General features: G+C 35.5%; 2 protein-coding genes across 3 annotated transcripts in view; both read left to right on the top strand.

Moving 5' to 3' along the window:
- The first annotated feature begins 438 nt into the window (after positions 1 to 438).
- LOC125838874 (putative F-box protein At1g65770) lies at positions 439 to 8,617 on the top strand. Its single transcript, XM_049517895.1, has 3 exons — positions 439 to 559; positions 2,078 to 2,170; positions 7,515 to 8,617. Exons 1-3 carry the CDS (start codon positions 439 to 441, stop codon positions 8,615 to 8,617), a joined length of 1,317 nt encoding a protein of 438 aa, XP_049373852.1.
- A 4,364-nt stretch (positions 8,618 to 12,981) lies between these two features.
- The window catches only part of LOC125838522 (nuclear ribonuclease Z-like), a 28,638-nt gene continuing 21,572 nt past the window's right edge, over positions 12,982 to 20,047 (top strand). For both annotated transcript variants that reach the window (XM_049517571.1, XM_049517570.1), the window contains exon 1: positions 12,982 to 13,071. The gene's annotated coding sequence lies outside the window, so the exon portion shown is untranslated. The remainder of the gene's footprint in view (positions 13,072 to 20,047) is intronic.

The following is a 20,047-nucleotide window of genomic DNA, read 5'->3' as shown; positions in this document are numbered from 1 at the left end:
CCCACTCCCCTATTCAAAGGATTCGATGATCTAAACGATGCCCTAGACTATGCAAGAGGAAATTTGGGACCAAACTCTTTCATAAGTCCAGCATTAAGACAAACCACAAGTCCGTTCATACAATACAACATCAAGAAAGACACGGACAAAATCATATTTTGTGATCATTGTTCGTCAATGATAGAAGGTTTTAGGAGACATAATCAAAATATTGACAGACTCGAAAAGGAAAAAGAAAAATTAACCCAACATATTCATATCCTGCAAGAAAGAATAAAGATTTTGCAATTTGATATCAACCAGACCATACCATTAAAAGAATCAGACAAACAAAAGAGTTCTACATCTCATTCCAAAATGGATAAGACGGGTGTGCCTTCCCCAAAGAATGTAGAATGAGCTATTGTATCGGCTAAAGGTACAACTAGTCCCGTTCAAATGGTAACAGGTGAAGACTTATCAAATCCGTTAATGGCTGACACTTTGCCAAAAAGTGTGAGAATTTTACCAGCACGTTTCAAAAATACTACAAGGGCAGAGACAAGTAGGAAAACTAAAGGTTTTCTTTTAAAAAGAAAAAAAAGACAAAAAGATTGAAAAATTAATACAAAGTTCTCTTTACAAGTTACTCAGCGAGAAGACTAAAGAAGTTATACAGGAATACCCAAATCCAGAACTAGAATTAGTAAATTCTGATCCTAAAGATTCGGGAAGTAGAAGTGACGAATACAATCCATCTCTAGACCAATTTGCTCAAGACCCAAATGAAGACGATGACTCAGGAATGAGTTTCGACTCCGTTGCACTACACAACCTAGACACATAGAGCATACGCACGCAGTGACGACCAAGAGGAAAAGACAAAAAAGAATATGTAAGCAATGACATCACAAGCCACTACTATAAAGAAGACTCCACTACCCAAAAAAAAACAAAAGGAGGACAATTATTTTTGAAAAAGTTTTCAAAAGCCATGTGACGATGGGGCCCAAAGAGCACCCGGCAGGTGAAGAAAGCTTATTCGAAATTTAAAATCCGAATTTAAGATTCGGATCCTCAGCAATAAATAAAAGACCATTTGCTAGAAGAAAGATAGAGTGAAGAACAAAGCAAACAGAGCATATTACAGAAATTAGTTTGAGAGTTTCTCAAAGTTTTAAGTTTTACATATTTACTTTTTTTATATAAAAAAAGAAGAGTGAGTGTTTGTGTACAAAGAGTGTGAGTATATATTTTCAAGTAGCTGCAAGGTCACTCGGGGACTCCCGAAAGGAAAATCTCTTTCCGATCTTTATCATGTCAGGGAACCGAAAGGACTATGTATCCCATGGTGTGGTTAAAGAAGCATGTGCTAAGAATATGAGGTTAAGGAAAAGAGATGAACAAAGTAAAATAAAGAGAGATGAACAACATTTCTATTAAAAAAAAAAGTAATTTTGGGAGAAATTAGATAGATTTAGTAACAAAAAACTACCAAACTAGATAACGGAGCAGGAAGAGGGAGTATTGAGTAGGATTTTACAACCTAATTTACAAAACGCAGTTTATCTCATCCTAATTTTATTTGAAATTTTACCAAACCATTTAAACGGTTTTATTTGGTATATATATATATATATATATATATATATATTAATTTAAATCCACCCCTCAAAAACCCAAACTCGTCTTCTCCCTCCCCGATTAGAAACCTTTGCCCTAATTCCATACTTTCACCGGGATCCTCATCGGAAAAACTTCTCTAATCAACCGGTGGAAACCAACTTACATTAAAAGCGTGTCCTTTGTCCCTCACCACTGGATACTATAAGGCTCTTTCTATTTTCTTGCTAACTGGTAGGAAACTAGGAGTAATATTTAATTGAGCTCAATGATTGGTGTCACAAACAATTCATTATTTATGTGTAGAAAATTGTATTACAAAAATATTGAAGTTTATATGTTTTGAATTGACACAGAGTTTAAGAAAGTAAAAAGGAATTAGGATATCTCTTTCAATTATATATACGGCGTGTTATAAGGTTTGTGTATCTTTAACTTGAGAGGATTTTTCAACCAAAACAAAAAAACCTTAGAGGATTCCCGATATTAAGCACAAGTCTGTCGAATTGGTCTGAGCTTCAATATGATCTGCTGGTTCTAATAGTTAAGCATATAAATTTATTGAGGACTACCTTAATTTGATACCAAAGTGAAGGTATCAAGAGAGTGAAATGCAAATAAGAAGAAGAAAGAAGAAGAATTAAGAGAAGGATGAGGAAGAAGGGAGAAATTGAGAGAGAATGAGAGGGAAAATGAAAATTATATTGAGCTATCACATTCAAATTATGCCTTACAAGTACTATCCACTCCTATTAATACTACTTAATCATAATTAAAGGAAAATACAAAGAAAAATACAATGAATACTAGAAATGAACATAGGAACTGATTCTAACTACTTTTCCCGCCAAAATAGTAGTCATGCTAGTGGTGTGTGACCTTCCAGCTCAGCAATGACGTGGTATCTCCCATGTGATTGAAGTATTACGTGGTTGTTGAACCCAAATTGGTATCAATACCCCCCTGTGAAACAGCACCTTTGTCCACAAGGGTGATAGAAGGAAACTGAATCTGTAATGTAGAAGCCAATTCCCAAGTAGCATAAGATTGATCAAGGCCAGACCACTGAATAAGCCACTGAGCAACCACCTTATTACCACGCTTCACGATTCGGCGCTCCAAGATATATTCAGGCTCAGGGCAATAAAGACTAGATAAGTCAATGATAGGAGGGTGTACTATAGTACTAGGAAGTTCATGACAAAATTTAAGCTGAGAAATATGAAAAGTATGATGGATTTGCACTTCAGGAGGGATGAGGAGTTTGTATGCCACAACACCTATCTTCTCCACAATGGGATATGGACCAAAAAATCGAGAAGTGCGCTTGTGATATGGAAAAATAGACAAGGAAGATGGTCTATAAGGTTGAAGTTTAACATAAACCCAATCACCAACCTGGAAATGCCTATCAGACCTATGAGTGTTGGCCTGTGCACACATTCTTTGTTGGGCTCGATGTAAATGAAACTTAGCCAACTCGAGTTTAAACTGTCTGTTGAGCATAAAATCCTCAACAGCAGCAGAATCAGAGTCACCAGGCAAGTATGGAAGATGTAAGGGAGGAGGATAGCCATTTAACAATTCAAAAGGAGAAGAGTGAATAGCAGAATGTGGGTTAAAGTTGTACCACCACTCAGCTAAGGCTAGATAAGAAACCCAATCAGCAGGAGCATCAGTACAAAAACATCTGAGATAGGTTTCAAGACACCTATTCAAAACCTTAGTTTGACTATCAGTCTGAGGATGATAAGTTGTAGAAGTCTGCTAGGACACCCCCTGAGCATTTAAAAATGCTTTCCAAAAGTTGCTAATGAATATAGGATCCCTATCACTGGTTATAGTTGCAGGGAAACCATGCAACTTGAAAATGTTATCCAAGAAGATAGGAACAAGAGATTGCGCATTATAGGGATGTGATAAGGCAATAAAATGACCAGTTTTGGTTAATCTATCAACGATTACCCAAATAACAGTTTTGTCGTTAGATCTAGGGAGTCCTGCAATAAAGTCCATACATATATCTGTCCATGGCAAAGCAGGTATAGGCAAGGGTTGGAGTAGACCAAGATAAGTTGATGTATAATACTTGTTCCTCTGGAACACATCACACTTGTGTACAAAATTAGCTATATCTGATCGAATACCCTTCCAATAGAAATAGGTCATGACCTTCCTAGTAGTGGCATCAATGCCTGAATTCCCACCAGCAGGAGTAGAGTTCCATAGTGATAAGATTTTGGTTCTAAGGGAAGCATCATCACCAACAACTAATTTCCCTTTTCGTCTCAGCTGTGCATTAAGCCAAGTGAAATGCTTACGAGGTTGCACCAGCAAGGATTGAATAAGGACTTGTAATGTAGGATCTGTAGTCCAACTAGCTTTTGATCTCATCCCATAAATCAGCTTGGACTGAAGATATCATCATGGACATAAGTTCTGCACCTTGGATCCTAGATAAAGCATCTGCAACTAGGTTTTCCTTACCCTTTTTATACTGAATTTCAAAGTCAAAAGGCAACAGTTTAGCCAACCACCTAATCTGAGAATCTGTATGTAGCTTTTTCTCCAATAGATATTTCAAGGCTTGGTGATCAGTTTTAACAATGAAGTGTTGACCAAGTAAGTAGTGGGCCCACTTGGTGATAGCAAATACCAAGGCCAATAATTCCTTTTCATACACAGATAGAGCAGCATGGCATGCAGATAAACCCTTGCTAATGAAAGCAATAGGGTGGTCATTTTGCATAAGGACAACACCAATGCCATTACCACTAGCATCTGTTTCAACAACAAATGGAATAGAGTAATCAGGTAGAGCAAGAACAGGTGCAGCAACCAATGCTGATTTCAACTCCATAAAAGCTTGAAAAGCACTGTCGAACTATATGAAATTGTCTTTTTTTCAACAACTCAGTGAGCGGTCTACTAATGATTCCATATCCTTGAATAAACTTTCTGTAATAACCTGCCAGACCTAAAAAACCCCTTAGTTGTTTGAGGGTAATAGGAACAGGACAACTCTGAACAGCCTGGATCTTCTTTTGATCAGTGGAAACCCCTTCATAGGAAATATAATACCCCAAGTATTCGACCATTGAAACCCCAAACACACACTTTGATTGCTTCGCCAACAACTGACGGTGGATCATAAGGTCAAAAACTGACTTCAAATGGTTAACATGATCCTGTAATGACCTACTATAAATCAGAATGTCATCAAAAAACACTAATACAAATTTCCTTAAATGTTGTTGGAAAATGTGATTCATTAAACATTGGAATATAGAAGGTGCATTAGTTAAGCCAAAAGGCATAACGAGGAACTCATAATGACCAAGATGAGTTTTGAAAGCAGTTTTAGGGACATCATCAACTACCATCCTAATCTGGTGATAACCAGATCTCAGATCCACCTTGGAAAATACTCTTGCTCCTGTCAGCTCATCCAGAAGATCATCAATAATAGGTATAGGAAACTTGTCCTTTATCGTGCACTGATTAAGCTCTCTATAGTCTACACACAATCTCTATGTGCCATCCTTCTTGCCCACAACCACCACTGGAGAAGAGAAGGGGTTGTTACTATACTGAATAACACCTTGTTGGAGCATATCATTGACCAACTTCTCTATAATATCTTTCTTCATAGCTGAGTATCTGTAAGGTCTGATATTGACAGGTTTGGCTCCATTTTGTAGAGGGATCTTATGATCAAATGGACCCCTTGGAAGAGGTAAGATTGTAGGTTCAGAAAATATCTTATGATATTGATCAAGTAAAACACCAATTTCAGATGTTATGGTTTCCTCCTTCAATAACTGTAGGGCAAAGTTTTGTCCCATAACGATTTCCCCATTCATAATTGGCAACATTTGTAACATGAATAATTCAACCTCATCTCCTGATAACTTGTTCACAGCTTTGGAACTGGCCAGCCTACAATCTTCATGCACCCCCTTAAGTACATGTTTCTTTCCTTGGTGATTGAAGGACATAGTAAGTTATATAAAGTCCATGGTCACTGGACTCAATGTCTTCATCCACAATGCTCCCAGAACAATATCATATCGACCAATAGGGAACACTATTAAATCTGACTGATAAGTAATGCCCTGCAGCATCCACCCAAAGTCCTTAACTACTCCAGTTGTGGTCTCCTTAGCATTGTTGCTAAGACTCACATAGCTCGTGAGAGTAGGAACAGCAGTACATCCCAACCTTTTCACACAATATTTGTCAATAAAATTGTGTGTACTACCTCCATCAAGTAATATCTGAACTAGTCTCTTACCACTATATCCCTTCACATGAATAGTTTGAGCACCCTGAATTCCAGCAAGGGTACACAATGAAATCAAAGGATTAGTACCATCGACTATGGTTTCAGCTTCCCCATACGTGTTACCATTAACTGGAGATTCCAGTTCAGGTACTAGATCTTCTAACTCGATATTGTCCATCTTTAAAACAAATAATTGTTTAGGAAGATTACATTTATGACCAATGTTGTACTTCTCATCGCAAAAATAACACAACCCCTGAGCCCTTTTTGCTTGCATTTCAGCTGGGGAGATAGTTCTCCTAGGTCTGCCTCCAGTAGAAGATGGCAAAGTCAATCGAGTCCCCTAATTATAATTGATAGGTTGTGGCCTTGTAACAAGTGTCTCATGATGTTGTTTTTTAACAACTCCTCCTTGTAGTTCCAATGCTCTATTTTGAGATCTAGCATTAACTAGCTGAGTAGCTTTCGTTAATCTACCCAACCTAAACACCTTAGACAAGGTTTGTGGTTCATGCATCAGTATAGTCCCTACCAACTCATCCTTCAATCCACCTAAGAAACAGGAAATGGCTTGGGCAGTAGTGAGATTACACTGTGTTAAAAGCCTACTAAATGCAAATTGGAATTCCCTTACTGTTCGAGTTTGTCTTAGTTGCTTAAGTTCAAGCATAGAATCAGCAAAATCATCCCCAAAAGATTCAGTTATTGCCCTCAAGTACTCATCCCACCCAATTACATAAGGTGGATCTCTACACCGCAAGTAAGCTTGATGCCAAGCTAAAGCCTCATCTTCCAAGTTCATGGCTACCAGCCTTAACCTATGATTTACTGGAGTTTTATCTACAGCAAAATACTGATATATCTGATACAACCATGTTTTTAGATTTTCTCCATTGAAACGGGGAAAAAGTAAATTGTGATTACGATGGTTACTAACATGAAACGGATTAGGGCCCAAAATTCCATGACCAACAGTTGGTAGCGGTTCACTTGAACTCAAAGCCGCATCTCTCTCCTTGGCTTGCTGGTGCAGTCGCATCCCATCAACAGAGTCCTTCAATGATTGGTCTAATCGCATCAGCACTACTTGTCTACGATCCATGTTCAACCTCAATTCCTGATGTCGCTCATCCATTACAGAACGTAGGTCCAACTGTTGAGCTGTCAAATCCTCAAATTGCTCTTGGACATTATATTCAGCTGCTTCAGAAATAATTTCAGTATTTTTTCGTGGTCCCATAGCTTAAGATTAACCTGGCTCTGATACCAATTGATACCAAAATTAAGGAATCAAGAGAGTGAAATGCAGATAAGAAGAAGAAAGAAGAAGAATTAAGAGAAGGATGAAGAACAGGGGAGAAATTGAGAGAGAATGAGAGGGGAAATGAAAATTATATTGAGCTATCACATTCAAATTATGCCTTAAAGTACTATCCACTCCTATTAATACTACTTAATCAGAATTAAAGGAAAATACAATGAATACTAGAAATGAACATAGGAACTGATTCTAACTACTTTTCCCGCCAAAATAGTAGTCATGCTAATGGTGTGTGACCTTCCAGCTCAGCAATGACGTGGTATCTGCCATGTGATTGAAGTATTACGTGTCTGTTGAACCCAAATTAGTATCATAATTTTGCGGCCGTCTGTAAATCTTGGCAATGTGCTGCCACCAAGGACAATTTCAACAGTGACATGCCTAGAATTTCGTGGTTGATGTTAGCAGAGGATCAGGAGGATAAAGACAATTCCTGTCGAAAATTCTTCAGCCTCTACAGTGGCATGATTTTAAACAAGAGGATTCTGAAAGCCATAGAAAAACGATGTCTAGAGTCTATGGGATGGCTAATCACAATCGGGAAAGATGAGAGTGAAACAAGCCTGCTACATCCCTTCTCGGGTGTTGAGATCGAATTGCCCCATCCAAATACCACCAAAGATTATGAAGACCATGAGGGAGGCTATCCATGGACTTTTTTTCACAAAGCAATTTTATCAGCTAGTCCTTCTCATACATCGAACTACATTCTCGCTGTGATTGACGAAAATATGAAATTCTTCCATTTTTGGAGGCCAGGAGATTTGAGATGGACCAGGATTGACAACAGAAACTCTCCCTATAAACACATACATCGTGATCTGGTCTATTATACTGAAAAAATTTATGCAGTTGATTGGTGTGGTCGTGTGTTAGTCTATGATGTACCTGGTTCTAGTACCACTCACACTCAAATAGTAGCCATCTTACCACCTCAACACAAGGGAGACGAGTTCTATATCCTAGAATTAATGGGATCATTATTTGCAATTATTCGATACGGTGTACAGAGTAGAGCGCCCATCAGGGAAGATAGCAGCATGAGGATTTCATTAACACCAATTTATCCCAATGATAGTAAGGAAACTTATGAGACAACAAATTTTGGAGTTTTTGAGGTCGATTTAGCCGCTGGAGAATTGAGGGAAACCAAGCAAGTAGGGGACAAAGCTCTTGTTTTGGGTGCTAATGCATCTATCTCAGTACAGGCTTCTCAATTTCCAGGAGTCAAGCACAATCATATTTATTATACTGATGATTTTGTGGAATCATACCTCTTCTATGAAGAAGGGGGTGGCAGGGATATGGGTGTTTATAACATAGCAAATGGCAGCTCCGAGGCTCACTACAACGGTGTTTCTCTCAGTTGTGTTTGTCCACCAATTTGGGTCACTCCAACCCTGTATTGATCTGTATTGCTTCCTCTTTTATTTATATTATGTATTTGTATTTGGAGAATGTTTCATAATTTATTTTTATGCAAAAGCCTTTTTTTCTTGTTGAGCAACGTAAGTTATATATTTATATTTATGTATATGTTTAGATTTATAATAAGTTCGGAACTGAAATTGGTTAGCAGAAAAGAAGAAATAAAGGGAGAGAACAAGTCATCTGATGTTCATGCTCTACCGTCTATCCTAATCTACGTATGATGCTTGAAGATGATGTTTGTTTTGCATAATAAATGGGTGATAGTACCAAGCCTATTGAAGTGGCTTGGTACTATGTAACTTCTTATCACTATACTCATACTTCTTCAAGATAAGAAACTGGCTCACATAAGACTTATTGCTGCTTTGTGAACTTTATGAATACGCACATGGCTATGACTGTAGTGTATGTGTTATTTGGCTTTTTAGCATTCCTTGCAATCTCAAATGTCAAATACAGCTTCTTTTTTGATTGATTTTCTTAGAACAAATTGTATCATTCGTCTATGGTGTCTGTGAATTTTATCTTTCTCTTAAAAGTCGTGGTTTTATATTGTGCACAGTGTAGCTTTTGATAAGTTCGGCTACATTAAGATTTATATTGTGCACAGTGTAGCTTTCTGAATCTATTAGAGCTGGTCTCTAAGTTAGTTATAGCCATTGTGCTATTATAACCAGTTATTAACTGCCTGGCTTTTTCTTTGATTAATTGGAAATCCAATGGTCTGATCCATTTTAGCTATTAATAAGCGATTTGGCTTCTTGGGCTTTTACTCTGTAGAGCTGTTGAATTTCTGCTCTGTATATTTTTGGCATCCAGGGCTTTTGCTTTTTTTGTTCTATAAATTTGGCATATCAGTTTGTTTTGTAATGTACTAAGGTGTCTGCTGCTGGAGTTTATACTATATATCTTAAGTAGAAGGGAGCGGGTTGGATATGGGTGTTTTTAGTTTAGCAAATGGCACAGCTTCGAACCCCATTATAACCATGTCACTCGGTCATGTTTGTCCACCAATTTGGGTCACTCCAACCTTGTATTGATTTGTATTCCTTTCATTTTATATTATGTATTTTGAGAATGTTCCGTAATTTGTTTTACGCTTAACCCTTCTCCTAGTTGAACCCCATAAGACTTATTATTGACTTGAGACCTTGATGAATATACATCATGGCTATGACTATTGTGTAGGTATTGTTTTGTTTCTCAACATTCTGTGCAATCTTAAATGTAAATTTGAGGTACTTCAAAGCAAACTTTGCTTCTCTTTTATTTTGATTATTTAGGGAGTTGTATAGAACTTTTTGCAATGAAGCGTCCACAGAGGCATAGAGAGATTGCAGGTTTTCCGTTCATCCCCACTTGTTTCTTTGGTGAGTTTCTTTATGCTGAGGAATTCTCTCAATTCACTTTCTATTTCAACATGCAAATTTGTTGATTTTTAGATGCTTATTCTGGGAGATTCATATTTATGAATTAGTTACACACGATACTAATAAAGGAAGCAACCTCTAACTTTTTACTCATCAATAACAAAAACATCCAACGCCTGATTGAGGATTTTAACTATCACAAAACAATTACATGTATATGTATAGAAGTTGAGGACAATGTTGTAATAAAACAATGTCTCTAATCAACTTTTTTATTTTATTTTATCCCTCCCTACAAGCTCCCTCTCTTTTTGCTCCCTTGTGATTTAATCTCATCACTTTGGGATGAAAGTGAAGTGAGTGGTGCTTACTATTCGAGCAACTCCCCCTTGAATGTCCTTGGTTAGGATATTTCAGTACTAGCTTGGTACTGAATGGCTTTCATTATTAAAATTTACATTTAAGTTATATCATTAAATAAAAAAGGAAGTGTATAGTGTCCTTCTAAAGTCTTACTTTATCCTCCCCTCTGTTCTAGTCTCTTCCAGAGCTGAAGTCCATCAGTGTTACGCAAAATGGAGGATAAAGCAACAAAAGATTCTAAATCGATCAACTCAAATCGGAGGAGTAACAAATACAAACTTGAATTCACGTAAATAATCATACGAGATATTGTCCAATGAATGAAGACACGATTTTTCACATGGAATGAATTCTGAAAAATACTATGGTCTATGGCACAGGAAAAATAAGAAATAAAATAAAAAGGAAGAAATGAGAGGGAACTTACTTGTTAACTTGGTAGTTAAGATGGTCAACAACAATCTTAGGATTAGGGTTATAGGCATGTCGAGCGGCCTTCTTTGCTTGTTGGGCTCGCTTCTTCCACACCTCTCATCAAACTCCTTAATATGTGCCTCAATGGTAACAACTAGAACAACCAAAACAAAGAACAAAATCAAATTACGTTTTGTCATTCCCATTTTTTATAATCATACGTACAAATTGTGTTTCCCTAATTGATATATTTTATCTCTCTTTAATATTCTTATTTTTCTTTTTCTTTTTTAGTGAAAAAGGGTGAATGATTTGTCATAAAAATGGATAGAGTTCAGGTTAATATCCTCCACACTTATGAGGCAAGAATAGAGGAAGTAAATTAAGAAGTTGTGAGGGAAAAATGGAGAACCACTTTTTGTTTAATAATGAGATATTATATCGCCTTCTAAATTTGTGACGATGTATTTTATTTCACATGAAAGGGTATTAGAACTACTATCTTTTCTCCACCCTTTTTATAGGCTAAGAATAAGCGGGCATCTCCAATCCTACACTCTATTTTACTCTCCAAATATAGAGTTTTCTATTTTTTTTAGACAACCAACTCCAACCCAATTTTCTACTTTACTCTTTAAAAAGAATCTTTTTCTCTCTCTTCAATACTATATTATTATTTCTATCTCATCCTTCTTTTCTTATCTTATAATATAAATCTTTTATTTCTTTTTCCCAATATTACTTTATATAATTTTCATGTGATATAAAATTTTATTTTTTCAATATTTTTATTTGATATAAAATTATATTTTATTCTAAATTTTAAATAACATAAATTGCAAGAAAATGTTATAATATACAAATTAATGGACAAATTCAAATAAAAGTGAAATACAATTACATAAACATTACATAAACACTCAATTTTTGAAATTATTACGTTACTCCCATAAATGCTCTATTAATGCATTACGAAGTTCAAAATGAACATTTTGTCCTTAGTTTATTTATGTCTAGCTAAAAGTTGTTCAAATCGGAGATTCTCATCTACCTCCATTTTTTTCGTTGGAGTTGGAGCATCTAAGACATCTTGAATTGGTGCATTAAGATCACGTTCATCCTCAATTATCATGTTGTGCAGTATAATATATGTAGTCATTATATCATGTAGCATTTCCTTTCTTCAAAAACGTGACGGTCCTGCAAAAATTGCAAAACTCCGAATGCACGTTCAACATCTTTTCGACATGATTCTTGTTTCATCGCGAATTAATTAATATGTTATGTATTGTATTTAATTATTATGTTATGTATTTTATTGTTATCTCGTATTTAAATTAATTATGTGTTGTATTTTTAAATTAAAAAATTCATCTTATCATTTTAATTTTGTGTATTCTTTATAGTGAAAATTAATAATAAAATCAAACTATATTGTCGACGAAAATTAGAAAAAATTAAATTACTATTAATTCGGGATGAAACTAGTATATATTAAATAATATATTTTTTAAAATATTATATTACATTTAAAAAGAAGTATGAATATTAGATATTTAATTAATGACATTATATGTAAAATAATGTGTTAATTAGAAAGTAATAAAAATAATAATAAAATATTCAAAAAGTAAAATAGAGAGTGAATATTCACCTCTCTATAAATGGAGTATAGAGAGTAATATGGAGAGGGATTGGAGAGGGCATTCTCTATTTTACTCTCCAAATATAGAGAATAGAGAGTAAAACAAAGGTGGGTTGGAGATAGCGTTAATAAAAAATCCATGAGAGAGACTATTATATTTGAAATCAAATCAAATATGATCAGCTCCTTAGAATTCAACATCGAATTGAAACAAATACTCGATAAACTTTTCAAGTGACTCAAGATAATTTGGTTTAATGCATTTTGTCATTGTTGGTTATGTGCAACTTTTCTCTTTAACATTTTTTTTTATAATTTCGTTAAATTTAATAGTTAGAGTTTGTTAAATATTTGACTGAGACCAAAAACATTTTTCTTTTTGTAACTAAAGGACTAAAACCGTTCAAAAATATATTTAAGGAACTATTTTAAACCTACCTCAAACATAAGGGATCAATTTAGTAATTTTAATCAAATCCACCCCTCAAAAACCCAAACCCCTCTTCTTCCTATGCATTAGAGATCTCTGCCCTAATCCCATACACTTGCCGGAAATCCTTACCGGAAAAACACCTCAAATCAACCTGCGGCAACCAACTTACATTCAAAGATTCGCCTTCTTCCCTCGTCACTGTATACTGTAAGGCTCTACCCTCACCTCTTTCAAATGATTAATATCGATTCTATTCATTCAAGCAGTTTGATACTTCATGATTTTTTTTGTTCTTGTAAATTGGTAGGAAACTAGGAGTAATGTTTAATTGAGCTTAAGGATGAGTATCACAAGTAATTCATTTTTTATGTGTAGAATTGTAGTTAAACAAATGCTGAAGTTTGTATAATTGTTCACATTCCGTTTCAATTTATTTGTCTAATTTTGACTTGAAACAAGTTTAAGTAAGTAAAAAAAATAAAAATTGAATCTATTTTATCATTGTATTAGTGACATGGGTGGGCGGTTATGTTAAGTCATTTACCAAATAATTCTGATTACCAAAAATCCAGGTTTAATTTCTGTTCATCTTGATATTTACTTGATCTCAAACGCCTCTTAATATCCAAGTTAATCTACCCTAATGGACCTTTGAGTTAAGATGAGTGTATTAGACAACTTGATAGTTAATATTTCACATATTCTGTAGAAGTGTTAGAAAGTGTATAGCAGTGTTCTTAAAGGTGAGCGCGGCGTGGCGTAGCGAGGGTTTGCGCCTATTTCCGGCGAGGCGTGGCGAGGTAAAAAAGGCGAGCCAATGCAACTCGGTAACATGGAATGGCGATGCAATAGGCGTTGCCTTTTTTATTATTATTTTTAAAAGTCTTAATATTAATAATTAAAAGCCAAATAACCAAATTAGGGTTTTTTTGGGTATTTTTTCAAACTTGATATCGCGACTGCTCCTTCTCATTTCGCGACTGGAAACTTGAAATCAATACCTCGACTGCAATTAGAGTTCGCGACGACTGTTGCTACTGCGAGCTTGACTGGACGCGAGTCGCGACTGCTGCTGCTATGAGTTCTCTTCTCTTACATGAGTCGTGACTTCTCTCTTCTCTTCTTTTCTCGAATCAATCTCTCTTCTCTTCTTTTGCTCTGTTTTTACTACTCTCTCAGTCCCTCTATTTTTTATTGTGAAGTCTAATTTCTGAAGAAGAACTGAAGCCACTGCCCACTGCCTACATTTAAAAAATAAAATCTTCTATAATTATTTCTTTGCAACAATGCAACTTAATTTAGTTTTAATACTAATAAATATAGTATTTATTTGTCCATACTCCATAAACAGTGAATTCAATGGCATCAGATACTCCATAGCATATATTAATTTGCTAATATATGTTATTGTTATTGAGATTTTGGATATTTATGTATGCAATTAAATATTTTTAAATTTTGGTATTAATTGGCGCCGCGATTAAAAAAGGCAAGCACCTCGCCGCATGGTGAGGCAGGCCCTTGTCGCCTCTCGCCGTCCAAAACACTAGTGTATAGTGTCATAAAAGTGTTGTGCAATGTTGTGTTTTCTAATGAGATTGATGCTATTTTTTATTTTCTGGAATCCTTGTAGATATAAAGGATTCCTTTACTTTGTAATATTTCAGTACTAGCTTGGTACTGAATGGTTTTCATTATTAAAATTTACTGTTAAGTTATATCATTAAATAAAATAGGAAGTGTATAGTGTCCTTCTAAAGTCTTTGCTAGGGTATATAGCATATGGGTCACAAAAAGTACGCCACAATACAAATACAACCATTCTCTATTTCTTTTTTCCTTTTTAATAAATAAAGCATTCAAAATAAATAAAATATATTTGCTAGGGTAGGCCCCACGAATAATGTAGTACGTGAAAATCGAACCATTTAATCACTCATAGACTCTATGTAAATTATTAGTTTCATTTTAGAATTATTGACAACCTTAAAAACATTCAAAATTAAATAAAATATATTTACTAGCATGTGATTTTAAAATAGATAATTTAGATGTGTTTTTATTTTGTAATTTAGTATTGAAAACAAACATAAATTAGTATTTTTAAGATGTGTTTTTAAATTAATTAAATTAGTGTTTTTTAAGGTTGTCAATTATAAGGGATCTAGAGATTGCATGTTTTAACTAGAACTTTTAGTTTAGAGATCCGCCCTTAGCCCAATATATAATAAAGGGAGGCAATCAACGCAAACTTGAATTCACGTAAATAATCACACGAGAAATTGTCCAATGAATGAAGAGTTCCTACCTACACAATTTTTCACATGGAATGAATTCTGAAAAAATACTATGGTCTATGGCACTGGAAAAATAAAATAAAAAGGAAGAAATGAAAGGGAACTTACTTGTTAACTTGGTAGTTAAGATGGTCAGCAACTGTCACGATCCGAGTCTACACCCTGGACGTGATTGGCACTCAAGAACCATTGTTGGTCCCCAAGTGAATCCTCATCCTGGCTGACTACAAGCGGAAGACTAACTTAAGCATGCAAAAGCTTAAAACCGAATAAAATTCAATAAACTCAACTTTTCAAAACTTTAACTGAAATGAGGAACTTAGAATAAAAATAATATATCCAACTCGCCATAAAATAGGCAACTTAAGTCTTTAAAACATTTAATAAAATAAATGAATAATACAGACTTCTCAACTATACTGACTATCTATGATGCCTCTAACTGGTAAAGATGGAAGTCAGGACAAGACCCACGACATCCTGACTAAACTGAAAAGTAAATGAAATCCTCTGAAAACAAGGAGGCTCACCATAGCTAACTTGAACTCCCGGATGTATCAACAAATCTCATGTTGATGATCTTGAATACTTGTGTCTGCATTATGAAAAGATGCAGGCCAAATATCTCAGTACGTGGAATGTACGAGCATGTAAGGGGAATTCTAAAACATAAACATAAGCTTGAACTTGATAAAAAGGAACCATACTTACCTCTTCTCAAACTTACTTAACTCAAGGAATACTCAAGGATACTCAAAACTACTCAAACTTACTCAACTCAGAGCTACTCAACTCATAGATAAGATATGAATTAGACTTTGGATACTCACCTCTGGATACTCAACCCAATATAAAGCAACAATATACATGCAATATGTGGAAAGCTTTATAAAACAGTAAAAACAACTTAGTTCGTTAAAGAAAATGCAATAACAAACTCAACTTTACTTATATAATAAAGTAAAATAGTTTTTGTGGGAGTTTCTCTAACCGACAACCACCACTATGAGCCTAAGTGGTGATACAATGTCTTACCTCACGCTGCCAAGGACCGTCCTATACCTTGCCGGGGGTATAGAACCTAACTCGCTAAGTGGATCCACTAGTCTATGCTAAAAAGCACTAAAGAATCATCTAAAAAGTATGACACTTTTCTACCCATGATGGCTACATGGTTTATGGAGACTTGAGTTAATATGAACTCGCATCCCCATATCGGTGCTCAATACTACTCCTAAAATATACTTAGTTCATGTGTTTGTAAAATCAAAACTCTTTCTTTGGTTTGAGATGATTACTCAAAACTTAGCTTAAAAGCTCTCTCGGAATCGATATTCCCTTTCTTGCTCAAAACTCTTTTGGAAATCTCAGTTTCCTCTCATCTTAAATGTGAAAACATTTACTCTTGGGAACATTCCCATATAACATTTTAAAGAAAATGAACTTTACTCTTACGCTTTACTCAACGTTAAAGCTTAAGTCTTAAAACAAAGTTACAATATTTGTAAAAGACTATAAAATATGGTTCATGCCGAATTATGGACGTGAACGACTCAATGCAAGGTTTTCAGTAACCATAGATAGAACTCAATACTTGGAACTCAAGAACTTCAATGATACTACTCATCTCAAGACTGTTCGACTTATAGTGTTCATGCGGGATTATGGGAATGAAATGTTCAACTCAATGACTCAAAGATACTTCTCAAAAGGGATTAGGAACTCAACACTTAAATGCTTAGAACTTGAAGATACCACTTCTATGAAGGATGCTCAACTTACGAAGTTCATGCGGAATTATGGGCATGAAACAACTCGATTCGATGGTCTACATAACAATATGGAACTCATGCATACGACTCTTCTTATTCTCTGACTTATTTCCTCAAAACTTAGTTCAATTCGATAGTTGATCTCAAAGGATTCACAGTTGAACTCAAAGGCATTCTTCAACTCTACTCTTAACTCTCCCTTGAATATGATTTATGAATTCAAGAGTTATGGTTCATTATAGGAAAGATCTCTTAATGACAAAGTAGACTCATGAACACATTTTCCTCAACCTCCTACTCACTTACTCGAGCCTTGAAACAAATTACTAGGAGTTGTAGAAGACTCCTCAAAAGCGATCAAAGGGACTTTCTTAGAATGTTCGAATGAATTCTCAAAACTTAACCCTTAACTCTACCTTGAATTTGAATTATGGATTCAAGGGTTATGCTTCGAAATGTAGGACCTCTCAATGTTTTAGGAGGGTTAATATAGTTGATCACAAGAACGGGAGAAGACCCAAATTAAATAACATTGGCGCGACGCGGAGATAGAATTACATCTTTAATCGCAAAAATAAATTTTAGGACAGTGGACTCCATATCCTCTCCGCGACGCGGAGAGAGGGGTACTTTTTGGGGGACTGAATGTTTAAAACACCTCTGCGACGCAGAGCTGGGCACATATTTTTGCCCGATCTTTGCTTCCTCTCTCAAACTCGAATCAACTCACACCTACTGCAATTCTAAGGTCAAATTTCACGAATTCTTTTAACCCAAAACAATTTCAGCGAAACCCACACAAGGAACTATCAATAAACTCATCTTATTCGCAAACCCTCCCCTCTGGTACTCAATGATAACTTAATTATCAAAGAACGAAGCACAAACCTCAAGAACTCAATAAGATTATCAATATTGGCTAAAACTCTAGAATTCCTCAAGAACTTAATAATTCAATCTCAAAAACGAATTCAAGGATAGAATTAAACATGATTAGCATGAGGGCGAACAAACCCAACACTATGAAAGCTTACACACCTGAAAGAATCATCTTCTTGAAGAACTTGAAGGAAAATCTTGAAAGATGAACCATAGCCTTAGCGTTTCTTGATTTTATTGAGCGTAGAATCTTTTGAGTGAATAAAAGGGTTTGATTTAAGAAAACTAATTTTCTACTCGTTTAGGTCAATTTAGATGACCTCCAAAGGGTTTTGACTAAAATACCCTTTAAGAAATAATTAAAACGAGCAGGGAGTCGGAATGATTTTTCACCAGGCAGTGAGGTCCGGAGCCATCGCGGAGCTGCTGCCAGGTTTGCGCGTCGTTAGTAAATCAGTCATAAATTTTTACTCAGAGCTCGGAATTGAGCAAACTCAGTGGCGTTGGAAAGAGGACTAGAAGGGCTTTAATTTTTTATCTTGATTCTCACCTAACTCATCCTGTACTAGGAGTTATGGTCATTTGAAGTTAACCAAAACTTAAGAAAAACTTAGGAATGACTTGAATGAACTCTCTTAAGTTCTTCTTGAAACTTAAGGTACTACCTCTAGTGACCTTAATACTCAAGAAATTTTATATTCCTGGTAAAAAATCTCACTCACTACGAAGAACGGTTCGAGTCTTAGCTCAAAAAATTTCTGGGGTGTTACAATATCTCCCCCTGGGATCATTTGTCCTCGAATGACGACTGGACTAGGTATAGAACGGGGTTACTCTTACTAAGGTTTGAGTCTAATGATATGCTCTTACTATATTCAAGCTTAACCCAAATCCTTATGTTCGGGTTCTATACCTCTCTATAGGGACTCTCATCCCAAGACTATTACTCTTTACCACCACATTGGGCTCACATAAGGAACCATCTAAAGTTTAATAACACCACATTCAAGCTTAGTACTCTAACAACTCCATGGACTCCAACTAACCAGCTCCTTAAGAAATTCTCAACACTTGACTTGATTCCTCATACTATCATCTCCCATTATGGTCTAAAGCTAATACTTGAAAGTTATGGACCCATTCCGCATGACAACTCAATTATGCTATCTAGGCACACATGGAAAATTATAACTTAATTGGAACCTCATCTGGTAACATACCACCTTGGTACACCTCTTAATGCCCTTGTTACTCTTGTGACTTAGCCACACTTCACTGCCCTTATCTAAAGGTTAGGGTCTCTCATTGTACTACTCATACTATTGTAGCTAATCACCTCAATTCCTCACCTACTCTATGTCAAGTCTTCTAGATCAAATATCAAGACTAACATCATCACCCTCATGTTTTCATTCTTTTGATCATGACACTCATCTCGAATTCAAGCTTAATATTTATGACTAAACCCGAATATCAATATGATTGCTCGCTTACTATACTAACTTGCAACTACTTGATGCAAAGTTAATAGTCACTCTCCCACTAAAAATTCATGACAAATAGTCAATCCTCACCTCTTAGTATTCATACTTATAATTTACTATCACATTTCCCTTCACAACTTGAGTACTATTCACTCATTCACTATACATCAATGCCTAATTAGTTCTATAACACTTTGAATATTACGGGCTTTCCCTTAAGATCATAAGCCTAGCTTAGAACTATCACCTCATGAATACTCTAGCTCTTTTATTCACCACTTACACTTGGTCATCACTAACACAATGACATATCATCATAGCCCATTTCTAGTTAAAACACACTCTACCTCCTATGAAAGAATCTTCACAACTCATAACTTCTTAGTCTACCCATAAGGGAAAACTCTTCATCAACAACTTACTAGGTGTATGACTATAATAACATAGCTTGCCTCATCACTATCTCCCTTTCTAGAATTACTAAACCTCTGCATACTTTCCTCTAACTCTGGGCACTTTCACTACTACTATTCATGATCTCGTCATTCATGTTACCCTTTTCAGGTGAAAATCTTACCCAAACTCTAAACATACCTCCTCATAAGGATCGCAGTTGAAACAAGGCTTAGGGAAAAGAGTACAACTCGCTTTTAGCTCAATGCACGATTCACATAAATATGAGGGCATTACTCTAAAAATTTACACTTAACTTACTCTTGGGCTTCTCTCAAGCCCCTTTGGAGTCTCATGA

This window comes from Solanum verrucosum, unplaced genomic scaffold, assembly GCF_900185275.1.
Source record: "Solanum verrucosum unplaced genomic scaffold, falcon-dt-bn FXZP01000182.1, whole genome shotgun sequence".
NCBI lineage: Eukaryota > Viridiplantae > Streptophyta > Magnoliopsida > Solanales > Solanaceae > Solanum > Solanum verrucosum.
The sequence above is the reverse complement of the archived record's forward strand: the minus strand, read 5'-3'. Positions and strand labels throughout refer to the sequence as shown.